The 17,324-nt window shown below is 32.0% G+C and overlaps 3 protein-coding genes across 4 annotated transcripts in view; 2 read left to right on the top strand and 1 right to left on the bottom strand.

The window, feature by feature from the left end:
* LOC111642433 (mast cell protease 1-like) overlaps nucleotides 1–16,197 on the bottom strand; it is a 25,277-nt gene extending 9,080 nt beyond the window's left edge. Inside the window, exon 1 of the mRNA XM_023388785.1 lies at nucleotides 16,066–16,197. The gene's annotated coding sequence lies outside the window, so the exon portion shown is untranslated. The remainder of the gene's footprint in view (nucleotides 1–16,065) is intronic.
* Nucleotides 932–3,031, top strand: LOC111642435 (sodium/calcium exchanger 2-like; the record flags this gene model as incomplete). Its single annotated transcript, XM_023388789.1, has 4 exons — nucleotides 932–1,070; nucleotides 1,145–1,299; nucleotides 1,869–1,968; nucleotides 2,910–3,031. Coding segments are annotated over 4 exons (516 nt in total), but the record flags the coding sequence as incomplete, so codon positions are not given.
* The window catches only part of LOC111642434 (large proline-rich protein BAG6-like), a 27,520-nt gene continuing 14,861 nt past the window's right edge, over nucleotides 4,666–17,324 (top strand). The window contains exon 1 of one of the 2 annotated variants that reach the window (XM_023388788.1): nucleotides 4,666–4,701. The gene's annotated coding sequence lies outside the window, so the exon portion shown is untranslated. Of the gene's footprint in view, nucleotides 4,702–11,544; nucleotides 11,638–17,324 lie in introns of those variants that run through there. The other variant, XM_023388786.1, reaches the window with a different exon arrangement.

The raw sequence follows: 17,324 nt of genomic DNA, 5'->3' as shown, positions 1-17,324 counted from the left end.
CCCCCCTATAACACTGTTGATTTTTCCGTTTTATATGAATTCCATGTTGTACGAGTCACTTAGATTTTACAAATACATGTGCCAGGCTGTGAACGGCACACGTATTTGTAAAATCTAAGTGACTCGTACAACATGAAATTCATATAAAATGGAATTATCAACAGTGTTATTGGGGGGTCGACTGTACCTTACAATTATAATTAAAGGTATTTATATTGAGAAATATTAAAGGATATCTTCGTTTAAAGTAAGATTCGTTATAAAAGAATTTAAAGCAAAGATTTGAAATGTATTTTATTACGTAAAAATCCGTACTTTAAACATAAATAAATACTCCTGTTTGATATTTATGAATTATATAACAAAATTCTCTTAATTTTTAAATAGAATTAGAGTGCTTTAGATATTAATTCGCTTCTAGAAATGGAAAATTTGATACTGTTTTATACATTTTCAGTCATTCAACAAAACAGTTAAATATAATATATCTAAATTTAGATATTTAGATGGCTTTGTTGTATAGTTTAAAAAGAATTTTATCAGCATGAAGCATTTATCTCTCTCTCTCACTCTTTGTAATCTGATATACAGTATTTAGATGTATAGAGTATCGTATTCCTTTGAGCAGCCGGTCAATCATCTATAATCCAGTTGTTACTACTTCCTTTATTAAAAATTAATTATTATAATATTTTACTGTAGAAAGTACTCATATTTTATATTTTTGTTCGATAAAATACATAAATTAATTAATATTTTGAATGGAAAACTATGGTCGCTTTACAGTAAAATGGACTAAATATGGCACCTCCTGGTTTGAATGCGCTACTTTATATGTCTATCTACATACAACAGCATCGATCCCTTTCTTTAAAAAAAAAATTATTTAAATATTATTCATTCTTTTACTCATATTATAAATATAAATAATTGGTTTTATATAATATCATTTTTGCAGTTTAATGTTTTAAATTACAGGAAAGATATTCCAATTCATATTTTGGACAACGAAAGTTACGAAAAAGATTCGGTGTTCTACGTAGAAATTGGTGAACCAAAATTAGAAGAAGGTAATAATTAACCTTTTATATATATTTTAGGCCATCCGACAGATTTAATTTGTGTTTTCTTTCTCAAATTTTAGACTTGATTAAAGAGGAAACCGGCCAAATAAACAACGAACCATCATCTCCTAATGGCGAAGCATCAGAAGCAGATAAGCTAGCAATGTTAGGAAAACCCAGATTGGGAGAATATTACAGATGTCAAATAAGGATTAAAGAGAGCCGCGAGTTTAAGGTATACTTAATTAAACTAAATTTTAATATATTAAGCATTATGATCGCAGCATAAAATTAAAAGTAAATGGTTAAACAGAGTCTCATTAAAATCCTACAAATATTTAAAAATAAGAATATGAATAGAGAAAATTTAAAAATAAATAAAATCTCCTGTCAAAATGGATTTAATTTTATATGAATAATTTATTTACTATCGAAATCTCAAAATTAATTGGTTTAAAAGTAAATTTTTCAGTTATTATAAGGCTTTATTCTCGTAGAAATTTGGGAAAAATTGTGAGTTACGTAACGTTACACTGGCTTTATCATTTACAGTTATATGAAATCCAATTTTTGGAAGTCATCTTAATCCTTAATCCTTGGAGTATTGAGGATTCTTTTTGCTATTAATCTTTATAAAGACACCAATGAGATTAGTCGAGATATGTTTTTTTTTTCTTTTACATCTAAATCCTAGTATTTTCTATTGGGATAGATCAATAATAGTTAAAAATCTAAGGGAATGATGTCGATTTATAAATTGATTTTTGATTATATTTACCATTAGTTTTCTTTATTTCTTTACAGAATACTGTCGATAAACTTTTCGAAAAAGCAAACGTCTCATTGATGATAGGTACATCGTCGTGGAGGGAACAGTTCTTAGGCGTTATAACTGTTAATACAGGTAAAATTTATGTTTAATTAATCAAGTTTTAACAAATTTAAACGTGACATATTAAGAAGATTATCTTTCCATTAATATTGTTTGCATAAACTCGAAAACTTTCAAATTAATTACGATTATTGTACGTGATAAAGGATAAATCACTTTATCTGTTCCATTGAATAGAAAGGAAACGATGACTCGATTTACGTTAGTGCACAGGAAACATGCAAATAGAGCGATTGTAAGATAATTGCATTGGCCCAGTTATAGCAATTTTGATGTAGTATAACTCGGAAATTACTCAATATAACTCTAGCAAATTTAGTAACATTACAGAAATGTATAATCTTCCACTTAGTAGTGTCAGTTTTCATTCATTTCAGTTAAGAACTTTTCTAATTTCTTTTTAATTTCTTAAATAAAAGAATTTTATTAAAATTTAATTAATTTTTATTGAACGTACTTTTTAAAAATTCTAATAAAAACATTAAATTATAATGTCTTTTTTTACTTTTTATTTGATTTATCAACTTTCATGCAGCTGCTATTTTTAAAAAATTAAATAAAATTACATTTTAATTTGCTGATAAAGTATATTTAAGGTCCATTATTTAAAATTTCATCTCTTAATATTCGAATAAGGAATAACAATTGAAGAGAGATTAAAATTTAAAAGCAGAAATTTCACAAAAATAAATAAATTTTATATAGAAATTAAAAAAAAAAGAAATTACTCGAGTGTAAACACAGCCATATTGGATTATTGAGTGGAAGAACTTTAATATTATTCAGTTAATTCTTAAATAATTCACCAAAAAAAAAAAAGCCTAAATTCTCATGTTCTTGCTTCAATGGAAGCATCTTTAAATCATAAGAATAATTTAAAAATTTAATATATTTTTAATGAGTTTATATCCGAAACTATAGTATTGAATTTTATTAATGTTATTTAATAAAAGGTGATGAAGATGATGAAGAAGAAGATGACGGAACTGAAAAGATGCCTTCTTGTTCAGACTATGTGATACACTTCTTTACTATCTTCTGGAAAGTGTTGTTTGCCTTTATCCCACCTACCGGTAAGGGAAAATATTCAACAATTTCATTCATAACCTATATATATATTTTTTTTCACTTAGTGTTTGTTTTTTTCTCTTGTTTCTGATATTGCTGTGTGCGTTTGGAGAATGATCTAATTATTTTTATGTCGTCGAGAAAGCGTTGGTATTGAGCAGCTATTGAGCTCTTTCTCTTCGAGCTTTCGCGCAAACTCATGACATATAACGAACTGAATATGGGACAAACAGTCGTCGCATGCAATTCGATTCAGCGGAAAATGTCAGAAGAGAAAAGTCGTTGCTGTGTGTTTATAGAAGTATGCAGCCAAGCCTAGAATCGTACTAATGTTGGCGGACTTCGCTACGATTACGACATATATATCATTAAGTAATCTGCCTGATTTTACATTTGGATGTTAGCATGAAGGTAGGAAGAAAAATAGGCACTAGGTCAGAAAAAAGAGTTATTGATATATTGCAGATGAAGAGAGCCAATTAGGTAGACGCTTTACGGAATTTGTTAAAAAGCGCATGATGTGTTTAGCAGTGAAGTGGCAGATTTGAATGAAGAAATAAGTATTAGAGAGGTTGCGGCCGACGTATACGTGTACGTCGGACGCGAAAACGTGTACGTCGGAAGTTTTCCTAAAGGCCTAGAAGTTTGGCAATGGTGTTTGGGACGTCGAGCATGATTCCACTGACTATCCAAACACCATAATCAAACTCTATAGGAAAGCGGCGCTGAACGTCCGACATACACGTTTACGCGTCCGACGTACACGTATACGTCGGCCGCAACCTCTCTATTAATAAATTAAAATAACGTTTCGGGAGGTCGATGATTCCAAATGGGATGATAGATAAGCTAGGAAATAGGAGCGAGGTTGAACAGGATATTACGAAGCTGGGAAAAGGAATAAAGAGCAAGATGGAAAAGCGAGTGATTGTGTACGTTGATAACATGAGAGCATACAAGATGCTGTGCAATACGGAGGAAAGCTGATTTTCGTGAAAAAAACACTATTTTCAACATGTTAAGGAATAAAAACTGATAGGTTTGAGGGATTACTACAATCTGGATTTAATATAGTAAAGACAGAAATGGGTGAAAGGGGAGAAAGCTGGTATGTGAGTCTATGAGTAAAAATTTAAAAGAGAGAATATAGGCGAGTCCAAGAGAGATGTGAGTAATGGTAATGTAAACAAAAGCCTAGCGCCAGAGGCACTGAATGGAAGGAGTGAAAATATTATAGAAGGAAAAAGACATTAAACAAGGAAGATACTTATATAAATATAGGCTAAGAACTGTTAAGTAAATGTATATTTAATTCTTAAGCTTGAGGAGTAATGTCATAGTCTAAATAAAAATGATGCGGATGCAGTTTCGGAACTCGGAAAGCAGCGATTGACACGAAGAGGAAGAAATTGATAAATGAGTTGAGGTTTAATTAGTGGTTGGCGACTGATTGAAATAGTGTAGATGACACGTTGTAAAGAATGAGGGTTGAAGACACAATAGATTTAGTATAATATTATTATTTCTGAGATTGAAATGAACATAGAACAAATGTTTTTTAAAATGAATAATTTGAATTTTTCTAACTGAAATCGTTGACCACGAAGAACATTCGAAAAATTTTGTATTTTTGAAAACCGCTGAGGATGCGAAGACATTCTTCCAGAAGACGTTTCGGTAAGTAAATAGATTCCTTGATGAAAGTCGTGATAATAAATATATCAGTCATATAATACGTTGATAATTTTAAATTCGTTTTTCTTATTTTGTGGCTTAATATACAATAGAAACTACTTCCATATAAAATTTAAATAATTTCTTGTGATGCTAACTAATTTCATTGTATGTGATTAAAAACAAATGACCTGCATTATTATATCATTTTAGAAACTACTAATTATAGTATCAGAACCACTAAATTATTACTGTTATCTGTATTTATCTTGTTTCATTTGTTTTTTTTCTTTAGTTTCACGTGAATTTTGGAATTATTCAAAATAAATAAGCTATCATCATTACAGTGTATCTCAATGCAAGAGCAAATAAACTAAGAGTATTGCATCATCTGCCAAAAGACCTGAAACACATTAAGCTGTATGTTTTAAAAATTTGTTTATTAAAAAATACAGAAGAAACAATTGTCTTCATTTCCATCATGTGCAATCACCAGGAATGGAAACAATTTTTATTCACAGAGGTAACCTTTTATGAGAGTTTACGCATCTTCAAAATTATGTAAAACAGTTAAAACATTCACTGATGATAAGCCAAAAAATTAAGAAAGATATGTAATTTTAATTAAAAAAGAAGACTATTNATATATATATATATAGTTAATCGGGGCTTCCTCCCATAAGCTTTCCATATCTGATCTCGACTTTCATCTATCCAACACTCGAGATTAATGGACAGACAACGAACGGACAACAGTGGAGAATTTATACGTCTACATTGTTTTTCAAAATGTAGCCCGAAAGAATTAACTAAACCCATGTAAACAATGGAAGGTCGATCTAAGACGAAACAGGAGTGATAAACACAGAACGAAAAAAATTGTACAAAGAAGGCAACAATATACAAGAACCTTATCAAAAAAAATCATTCTCAGAGGCTAAACGAATCGTAGAGATAACACATAACACTGGATAAAGGAGACTATCCTATTTTGAGAGAGGTAGTTGAAAAAGCACTAAACTCTCTAAAAAAAAAATAATAAAGCCCCAGCCAGTTATGGATGGTAAGGAACTTTTGAAAGAAGAAGTGTCATCTGTCGGGATGTTTGGAATTCTGAGTCATGGCCAACTGATTGGACTACTTCCATCATAATTCCAATACCAAAGAAATGGAATAGCAAAAGATGCAGTGACCATAAAACTATTAGCCTTATTAGCCATGCAAGAAAAGTTTACTAAAAATATTGCTGTTTAGAAGTGAAATCAAGGTTGAGTCTATACTTTCTGAAGAACAGACTAATTTCCGAAGGAATAAAAGTACAATACATTATCTATTTAAATTGCATCTTAATGAAGAAAATATCAAGGAATATAATAAAGTAATATGTCACAATTTCATTGATATTCAGAAGGCATTTGATTCCATATGGCGTGATGCTATGTGGAAAATCTTATCAAATTGATAATAAAATAATAAGATTAATAAAAGCCCTACATACTTCATCTGCTATGCTGATAGAGATAAAATGCAAGTCACAGCAGACCATGGTGGAAAAGGATGTCTGACAGAGTTGTATACTATCACCAATCCTATTTTATATTTTTCTGGGAAACATCATGTGTCAGAAACTTAAGATTGCTCTTATGAGGTTTCAAACGAATAGATAAAAAAATAATAATCTATGTTTTGCAGATGACATTGACTCAATAGCTGAAAGTGATATACAATTACATGAAAGACAGCGCAGCACAAGTATTCAGAAAGCATTCACTTAAATGTTGAAAAATCAAAAACAATAACAACCTAAAAATATTAGTTGACGGAGAAAGCCTGGAGGACGTCGAAAAATTTACTTATTTCGGAAGGAAACTGCATAAAGATGGAACATCAAGGTCACACATAGATCAAGAACTACCCTAAAACAGCGAAAATCACTATGGACTGATCATAAAACACCTATATCTAGCAGGATACGTATAATCGACACCTTCGTTAACTCGGAATTTCTGTATGGAGGTGAGAGATGGATCTTTTTAAACGATGACGAAACCAGATAAGTTGCCTTCTAAAGGAAGCCTGATAAAAGGCTATTGCAGATACCCTACACAGCACACATAAAAAATGAAGAAATAAAAAAAATTCTGACTGCTAATGGATATCGACCAAGTATTTTAACAAGAACTAAACAGAAACAGATGAGATGGTATAGACATATCAGAGGAAATAGACTAACAAGAAAAGCTCTGAGGGAGTGACATAAGAGGCAAAAACAGGAGACAGGCCAAGAACACGTGCACCGATAATATTAGGAAATGGACTGGATTGTCAATTGCCCAACTATCTACGAGATGTTGAAACAGGGAGAGCTGGAAAAGGTATACCAAAACAGTTTTCTAGAAGTTACCCAACGGTCTTTATAAGTCTATGAGAGGAGGAGAAGATTGTTTATTGCATCAAGTTTCTTTGAGAAACTGAGTTATATAAAAATACAGTATCGATTGTATATATAAGGTAATTTAAATGTAAAAAAACTAGTTCTAATTCAACATACTCACTTTACGACAACCATTTTATCAAAATTATTGTATTTTAGATAAATGTGCATATCCAGAGATCCTTAGACCTTTGTTTGCAGTGTTCTAGAAGCCCGAAGTCTAAAATGATCGGAAGCTTTGTGTTTCGTGAAATGCTCGCCCTAAAGTGACTCTTACATTTTTATCTTTTATGATATTTAAATATCAAAGTTACTTTAACAACAAGTTACATAACCCAAACCGATCAGATTGCATGGNTATTTTTTAAACTGTAAATTATGTATTAATAGGCTTATAAGTATATTATACTCAACTAAATTATTATTGAATTGAACTGCAAATTTAGGATGAATATTGCACTATTTCTTAACCTATGCGCATTCTTTGTAGTTGTTTCCTCGTTATCTGCCTTCGTTGCGATAGTGTCATACCTGAAAGTCGTACCCAATGTAATTATTCCGTTGGACACTCAATATATATATAACAGAATATGTCGGCCCGGACACTTTTATATAGTATACTCCACATTACCATAGGTAAAAAATTAGGATTAACTCAATCTGTCAAGAGCAAAACGCTATAAATAAGTTTAAATGGATACATTCCTAATANTATTTTTTAAACTGTAAATTATGTATTAATAGGCTTATAAGTATATTATACTCAACTAAATTATTATTGAATTGAACTGCAAATTTAGGATGAATATTGCACTATTTCTTAACCTATGCGCATTCTTTGTAGTTGTTTCCTCGTTATCTGCCTTCGTTGCACGTTCCAATCGATAGTGTCATATCTGAAAGTCGTACCCAATGTAATTATTCCGTCTGACACTCAATATATATATAACAGAATATGTCGGCCCGTACACTTTTATATAGTATACTCAGTGATGACATTCGAAATATTTAACAAAGGGTTCGCTAACAGAAAATTTTTCCTTAACAATTTTTTTTTCGCTCAAATGGTGCATCGGAAGCCTCTAGTTTAGTAGTGTTACAGAGTATAATACGTATATTTTAATATTTTTAAAAGAATCAAACCGTTGAGAAATGTTACATGTGTTTAACAAGGTTCTGAAAACTTTGAAAATGTTAACAACTGGTTCGGCCGAACCTGTGCGAACCCGTTGAATATCACCACTGAGTATACTCCACATTACCATACGTAAAGGATTAGGATTAACTCAATCTGTCAGGAGCAAAACGCTATAAATAAGTTTAAATGGATACATTCCTAATACAGTATTGTATTTTAACTACTGTACATTTATTTTATGTTCTCGCTTAAGTTTTTATCAAAAAATNTCTTATCATCGTAAGTGAGATGTGTCCTGAGAAGACAGTGTTTTCAAACAATCAGTCTTAACCACATGACGATACAACAAAGAATCTCGCAAATTGCATCAGACATCGCATTAATCACTTGGAGGTTCGGCCCCCAGTCAATAAACTTAATCTTAATTTGGCCCTTCTTCAAAAAAGGTTGTGCATCCCTGCATTTTAGACTTGTTTTAAAAACAGAAAAGAGATTTTATTGTCTTGTGTGATACCTCTGTTCTACAACGTAAGGTAGCAACACTATATCAATTCCATTTTCTATATTCCCAATTATGATCTAGGTTGTCTAATCTAAAATATATAGAATTAATATTAAATTGACAAGAGAGATAATCAATTTTATACTTGTTTTTGAGTCAGTTGTGGAGCTGTAAATCTTCCACTTTCTTATCTGTAAGAAAACAAAGATAACAAGTTTTCTTCTTGCAATTTTCATTATCCATTTTAATTATATCAGCATTTTCATAATTGTTATAACAAAGAGCACATTTAAATTCTATCAACATGATTGCTCATCCTCATTTAATAACATCTATGTTTTCTTGTAATGTTTAATTTTAGTGATCTTTTAGCCAAATCATTTTCATTGGCAGTTCACTTTTATTCTTACTAGACATGATTCCATTTTCATTTTAAAGCATAAATATATAAAAACTTTTAACATACATTATAGTACTTTATTGTGTAAATTAACACAAATAATTATAAAAACTTAATGAACTTGAAAATGATTATAACTGAATTTAGAAAACTGATATAGATAAAATCTGTATAAGATGTGTAGAAAATGTGTTGACTTGAAATTTTACTTTTTTAGGATATGAGTCACAAATTGCTTCTTAATGATTATGCTTAGTAGAAATTAATCATAGCTTGGGTGGTAATTGATGATTCATGACTCTGGCAAGTTCTATAAACCAATGAAGTCTATTTTTATTTGAATGATATAGAATTCACAACTGTCCTGTTTAGTTGGGAGAAAATCCACACCTTTATCAACAAATCTCCATGCATCAACCAAAACTTGTATACTGGACAGATAGATTAACACCTTACTGTCTTGGCTGTCACTATGAGAGATTTAGGATCAGATCAGGACAGGTTAAAAAATCTCAGAAATTTTAGTCTTCCATATATGTCTCACATACTCACAACCTGGCTACCTTATTATGGGCTTGAAAAAAGATTCTCTTAATATCTGCAAGATGAAATGATGAAAAAAAATCAGTGTGGTATATGTTTATGGCATATTCATTGGACTGTATTATTTTTTCTGTGTTTTTCTTTCTTCCAAAAAAAAATTCTTTGACAGTGACATGTTCTGTCTATGCCACTCTATGTATGGAGACATGCTTCAAAACTTTGCCATCCTTATACTTCAGCAACAAAATTGTTCATCTTGCATAAAAATCATGGTATATAAAGCACCAGCATCAATGTACAGTACAAAGGTTATTGAATCAGCACTTCATGAATGAAAGTGATTAGCTGATTATTTCCTGCAGCATAGCTACTACAATAATCAGATTTGACCTCTTTTGATTTCTTGTTATTAGGATACTTGAAGAGCTATGTTTATTAAGGGTGATGTTTGTAATTTAGCTGTCTTAAAAGAAAAATTTTGTTACATTTGAAACAACTGCACTCAGGTCAGTTTGTTCTATTCTGTTGTTGAGTACAATGTTCAACAAGTGCATTCTTTAGAATGGTGAGATGGAGGCAGGTAGAATCATTTGTCTGATTTATTAGTTATTTGAACATTTCCATGTGTGCAATTTGATGTGTTAATTGCTCTTACATAATACCATTTTTAATCAGATTTTCATAAAAATCTATTGTACTACAACACAGTTGAGTAAGACGTTGTAGTAGACATAAGCAGCAGTCATTATGAACTTCAAATACCTTTGTGTGTATTGACATTTCTTCTGCCATTTGATAATTTTTTCACTGTTTTTGTATATTGGTACTATAGGGACGCCTGCATAAATCTTATCCTCTAATATTCATCATCTCTGTTAACCATCACTATCCTGTGGATGTAGATCTTAAACATGTATTTTTGTATGTTCCTTTTCATGTTACACTATTCTGGCAATGGCTTATTATGCACAGAGGGGAACCTCATTTCTCCAATGGGCAAATTTCACACATTTATACTTAAAACAATTGTCATTGTGTATCATTATGTATAATGTAATTGTATTTTGCATGTTTTTTTAAATCTCAATAAATGCGATGTAGATGCCCATGAGCTCTTAACTCCCCAATTCATCAACTGCCCTATCTCTCTATAACCATCTTCTATCTTATCCCCTTCTTTCTTCAGAATCAGCTAATATCTATGAATCAACCTGGTCTTCGTCCCTTTCTGGATGTTTGCAAGCCATGGGATAATGGATGGCCTCACTAAACTGTCTCAGGCTTAAATTAATCATATGTCATCAATAGTCAGAATATGTTGCAAGAAATACACTGAATGCACCAAAGGTGATTGTCCTGATCCATAGAAAGCTTCTGGATCTGCTTTATCAAACAATACAAGACTGACCTAATCATTAGTCTTGTATTGTTTGACTAACCTAACCGTTAGTCTTGGCAGACCAATTTTACAAGTTTTGATTTGATTAGAAAAGATGATCCTGAAGTTCTTTCAAGATGATGGTGCCCTGTAATGAATTAATCATCTATATATATATCTATAATATATATATAAAAATGGACCTGTATGTCCCTATATCTCACTTTTTCGCCAAAACTACACATCGCTTGTGAATGGTGTTTGTATGTGGTGGTAGCCCCAAGTCTCCATTCGTGCATAGGGGTGGTTGCGTCTAAGTAGCTATAAGGGTGCGGGAGATATGAGGCTAAAAGTAGTTGAAAGTGGCTTTCTATTTCGAATGTTTTGTTCGAATTAAATTNTTTACATTTTATACACTCGAAAATGGATTATTATTATTTTATATTTTTATATTTTTTCAAAATATATTCTCGATCCCACACAATTCCGTCGTCCGCCATATTGGATAAGGATCATAGTGTAATGACGCAGGGTGTAATTTTTCGTAAGTTGTTTTTTCATCTTATACTACAAGTTTATTGCTTTATTGAATAAATGAATAGCACTTTTACTTAATTATCTAACAGTCTTTTACCATCTTATTTCCTATCGAAAGGTTTTTGTTTGTATTTAAATACAAAACCAGACGAACTTTTGTTCGTAAGTTTCTTCTGAATTTCACTTTTTATTTGCTAAATTGTTATTAATTCTTAATTATTATTTACCAAATTTAATATTGTTTATTGTATTTACTAATTAAATTAATTAGAAGTTTTATTTTAATTAATATTAAATATAATTCGACATTATTTGTCACGCATCAGTTTGGTGTTGGTAATTATCAGGATTTTTAGTATATAATGGTATAAATTTATTGATTTCTATTAATGTATCAATTGATGTAAGTAAATTGGATTCTTCCTTGTTTTATATTACATAAAGACATTGAAATATCTTAAAGTTAAGATTCTAATTCTGAATTGGGGTAGAAACCTCCATTTATAATTTACACAAAAAAATCTTACTTGTCAATTTAGATGCTTTGAAAAAATAGGGTGGTGGTGTCTGTCGTCGACCACTTTCAGCCGAAATCCACGTGTAATCAATCCATCTGAGCAAGTTTAGGCTGGCCGTCTTGACTGGACGCATTGTTAAATTACTCCGTTCTTGACATGTAAGGATATCTAGTTGCTTTACTCGTGGTGATGGGAAAAATTAGTGCGCAATGCCTGTTCTGGTGGTCGACCGCATAGGCGTCGTCGGGTCTTTAGAAGATAACGAGGGCTGCGCGAGCTCTACAAAATGCGTTATTGATCTTGCTTATCCCTTCGTGTTTACATTTTGTGAGGCGCTCGATGAAGGAAAATCTAGTCGTTGACCACCGTAAACGATCGTGCCATGTGCTGGTTGAACAACCTGTGATTAAACTATTTTTTTTGTAATGGAAAGTTAAGGTCTAATAAATGGTTTTTTATTTAATGACAAGTATAGAAAAAACTTTATTTTCATATATAAATTTTGCTTTTTGTGTTATTACATGTCTTAATAAAAATATATGAAAGTTCAAAAAAAGCATTAAATGGTTGACTATTGGTGCCATTACCCTACTTCGTTGACAGTTAATTCAACGATGATTATAGTTGTTTTGTAGGTAATTACCATCAATATCAATTGCATTCGCTACCTTTGCTGCAAACTTTCAACCTTGTGAGTATAAAATGACTGGTGATTTTCTTTTAAGAAAGTCTTGAGTGTTGGATAGGGTCATTGGACTGAATGTTGTCGATATGGTTCTATAGGGTGTGAGATATATGGTGTTCAGTTGGTGCCAAGTCTGATATGCTGTAAGATGGATGAGACAGAACCTCCCAGTCCAAACTGGTCAGCGTTTCTAAGGTTATTTTTGCTCTGAGCTGATGTATTGCTGTGGGATATTGGACTTTGTCATTTTTTGACTGTAAGGAAACACTCGAGTAGGTCTAATCTCTGGTGGTCAACATGGATTATTGTCTATCAGGTGCAGGAGAACATAGTCATTGATGGTGGAATCACCTGGATAGGGTTCATTTTAAAGCAAGAAATTTCTATCTTTTGAATTTATTGAATCAATTGTAGCAGGTCTGCCTGTTGATTGTGTCCTTGCCAAATGCCTTGCAGATGAGTTTGTGAGCTTTTCCTGCATTGTGACCATTATTGAAATGATTGAGCAACAGCACATGAATGTATTTCAAAAGTTTCACATTGTCATACATTGCTGATGTGTCTATTTCCAATGAAATGTGATGAAATGCCTCCTTGTTACTTTATTTATATACTCATGTTGAACATTCTAGAACATTTTTGTTCTGGTTGTTTCTAGGAAAAAAATCAAAAGTCTAAATTTTATTTTTACAACCTGATGTAACAAATTAAGCTGATATAATACAGTGTTCTGTCTATAATTTTTTTTCAGCTTGCAACTGTACTGTTTATTAAACGGGTCCTTACTATTATTTTCTATTCTTTGGGAATTAGGTGTGATTATTATTTGAGGACAGCTATAAGTGGAATAAATTTGGTAACTTTTTCACTTCATTATTATTTAAACTACACAAAACTCAATTCACTAGCACTTTGTCACACTTACCTTAAGTTAAAAATAATGCTGAATAGACTGCAATTTTTCAGTTTAGTAAAACTTACTTTTCTTAAATAGACACTATGCTTATTATTAGAAATGTGTTGTTTATAACTTCTTTCATGTTGCTGTTTAGTAGAGGGCATTGTTTATTAGAAAGAATACAGTATATTGATTACATTATAATACAGTTGTGTGGGCAAGAGGCAAATATGTATTTTACATATACAGCATATGAAATGTAAATTATCATTTGTATATTTTATCATCTTTTTGTTTTTCACTTATAGACATTGCCTGAATTTGCTTTGCATATTGCATAATAAAAAGTAAATTGTATAATGAAAGAAAACATATTATTTAAATATAATGTGTATGTTACTGTAAAGTCTGTTTCAAAAGTTAAGTGGAACTATAAAACATCATGCAACCTTATTTGGTTTGAATTAAAGGATCAGTGCTGGATGGCACCTTTAGGCATGTGCCTAGAAGTACTCTCTCTGGAATCATGAAGTTGAAATGATAAATAAAAATTGTTTTTTTTTCTTTCCAGTTGTTTTATTATAATTCTGTGGCTACAATTAGATATTAGTTATGATGGAAAATTATGTAGTGTCTTTAATCTTGTGTTTCTAGAGTACTCAGAGGATCCTAGTCTCTGCCACTGTAAACGATTACTAATATATTGTATTGTTATCTCGTGTATTTATTGTGTTAACATTTTTTAAAATAGAGACCTTAAACTTTCATTCTTGAAATGGAAGTTTACAAGAGTAAAGTATATGTAAAATTTTAGGCTGGATATAAATCTTAGAAATATTACAAATGCTGAGTGATTTTTAATTAAAATATCACTATCTCAATTCTGTTTAGAGAGATATTTACCAGATTTGGTTTCAGTTAGATAGCTATAGTGACATTTCAGGAGATGGGACTTTTCGATAAAATTAATACCAAAACTTGCTACTACAGTGCTTTTATTTGGTGCTGCAATCAGAAAAGCAGTTTTCCTTTACATAAGCATATACTATATTTACTCACATATAAGACGAGGTTTTTATCCATTTTTCACTGCTTCAAAAACCTAGGTTGTCCTATATGTGCAAGTGAAGGATTCTTTTAGTTTCTGTATAATTTTTGTAAACTATATATTTGCATATTTTACCCAATTCTCCCCTTCTGGTGTTTAAAAACAAAAAATACAGTATTTTATCTGGATTGTTTTAATCGTTCTAGTGTATAAGAAAAGCAAAGCTTTTGAATTGAATTCCAAAATTACACAGGAGCCCGATACAAGTGCCTATAAAATAGTATAACTGTTGCATTTGGGCCATGGAAAACTTTTATGTTTTCCAGCAGATTTCATTGCACTTGCCTAAATTTAATATGATGTGGATTCCCAGTCACATGTACCTTTACATCAGCCTTCATCAAAGAAGCAATCCTAATGGACCAGTGACATGTTCTGATAGCCCAGATACCAAGAAATGCTGAATGTTTTTATTGTCAACCCAACCATAATAGTAACAATATCTTGAGTCAACATTTCCATGCAAGATGAAATTTCTCCATGTATTGGATACTGCAGGGGTGGCCAAAACGTGGCGCATTGGACGACTACAAGTGGTGCTTCAGTCGGTTCCGAGCAACATTGCCAGATTTGGCTTCATTGCAATTATGAATATTACATAGGAAATTAATTTTTTACAGTGTGTCTTGGCAAGTGTATTTCTTACACAATTCGGTGCAATCGACCTGTTGACCTTTTTTTTTTTTTTTTGCTTGTACGTTACACGATGCATTCGNATGTAAAAAGATGTGTTGTAGCAGGTCCTTCGGTGAAGTGGCAAATACAGGAATACGGTTTTGTAGATGCCATTTACATTACACTCCAAGACATTGTTCTCGTGTCCAACGTCTCAAATAGGGGAAAGTTTCTCATAAGTAAACCTCTCGGAAGGCATTCCCCATTTGCAAATAGCACATGGTCAGACATATTAAAGTACCTACATATATCCGCTCAGACTATTTGAAGTAGCTGACGCATTGTGTCCTACACCGGCACAGGCATTACACCATTAACATTTAAGCAGTTTGTGTTCTGTGTAATGATGTGTTAAACCAAGAATTGTCAGATTAAACAATTTTACAATTATGATTGCAACTCAAAACTGCATTTCGGACTGTCCAAAATCTATTAATTATTAATTGATACCAAAGAAAGGGTCTTGGTGCCACATGCTTTAGTTACAACAATTAATACATTAATAGCAAGCAAACTGATGATACACATGTTCAGACTACAGATTAACTTACCTTTACAAAAGTTTCGTTATTCTTCCACGCGTAGAATAAGAATGAGGTAAATGTTAGGTTAAAGTTCTCGAGAAAGATTAAATAAGAATGCGGAACATTCTGTATATAATGACACATAAATTCACGTGACAGATAAAATTCACGTAGAAGAGAAAAATAAATTTAACACAATAATCATACATTATACAAATAAAATTTTACACAATAATCATACATTGCACAAATAAAATTTTACACAATAATCCTACATTACACAAATAAAATTTTTACACAATAATCATACATTATATAAATAAATTTTTTTTTACCATACCTCAGGCTTCTTAAGCTATGGGTCGTGACCCCATTTGGGGTCGCTTAGCGAAATCTTGGGGTCGCGAGATTTTAATGCAAAATATTGAAAATAATTTGTGAGAGTTTGAAAATGGTACAATTTGTGTCATAGGTTTCGTGAGTTGCGCTTTGTGTTACTTCTGGTGCAGCGAGACAACGATTCAATAACACTGATTGTAGTTTTTTAACTCTTTCCGCCCTGTGGGCACGAAGACGGCCTCTTTTTGCAATCCCATTATGGGTTCGGCCAGGCCCATAATGGGGCTGCCGGATGGTGAGGGACGGAGCCCGACATATCTGAACGGACCACCCCCGAAAAATTCCTGGGGGATATTTTCGACCCGTTCGGATTCGAACCCGGGTCCCCCAGAGCGGTAGACTACCACCTTGACCGCTCGGCCATCCGGCCACACACTGATTGTAGTGTGAACTAGTGTAGTGTTGTCGCTTTTCAGTGTCAGCTGTCTCTGTTCCATTGTAACACAAGAGTGAACTGTGGTAGTACACCATTATTGTTTTTGCAAATTTGTATATATATTTATATTATATTTTTGGGTCTCAAAAAAATTAACAATCATAAATGGGGTCGTGAATAAAAAAAGGTTTAAGAATCCCTGCCATATCTTTACCATACCTCGGGAATCTGTTATACCGAGGTATGATAATTTTATATTTCCAAGTCATTTTAGAATGAGTTAACGATTTGAATGAAAGAATAACATTGTGATTGTTATATAAAAAAAAGCTGATTGAACTAGCTAGAATTCTAGCAATGGGTGGAGTCAAGCAGTAGCTAGAAGCGAGTTTAACATCGCAGCATAACTAGACTTAAAAGGGGGCCACACACGTTAAGGAAATCCTTTGAGGAATAACTATGCAGGCCTGGCCTTGAGGAATTCCTGTTAGTGTGTGGGGGAAAACTGTAC

Source organism: Centruroides sculpturatus, unplaced genomic scaffold (assembly GCF_000671375.1).
Source record: "Centruroides sculpturatus isolate CEXI.00-Female unplaced genomic scaffold, Cexi_2.0 scaffold1537, whole genome shotgun sequence".
Taxonomy (NCBI): Eukaryota; Metazoa; Arthropoda; class Arachnida; order Scorpiones; family Buthidae; genus Centruroides; species Centruroides sculpturatus.
Note: the sequence above shows the minus strand (reverse complement) of the source record. Positions and strands in the feature narration are given on the sequence as shown.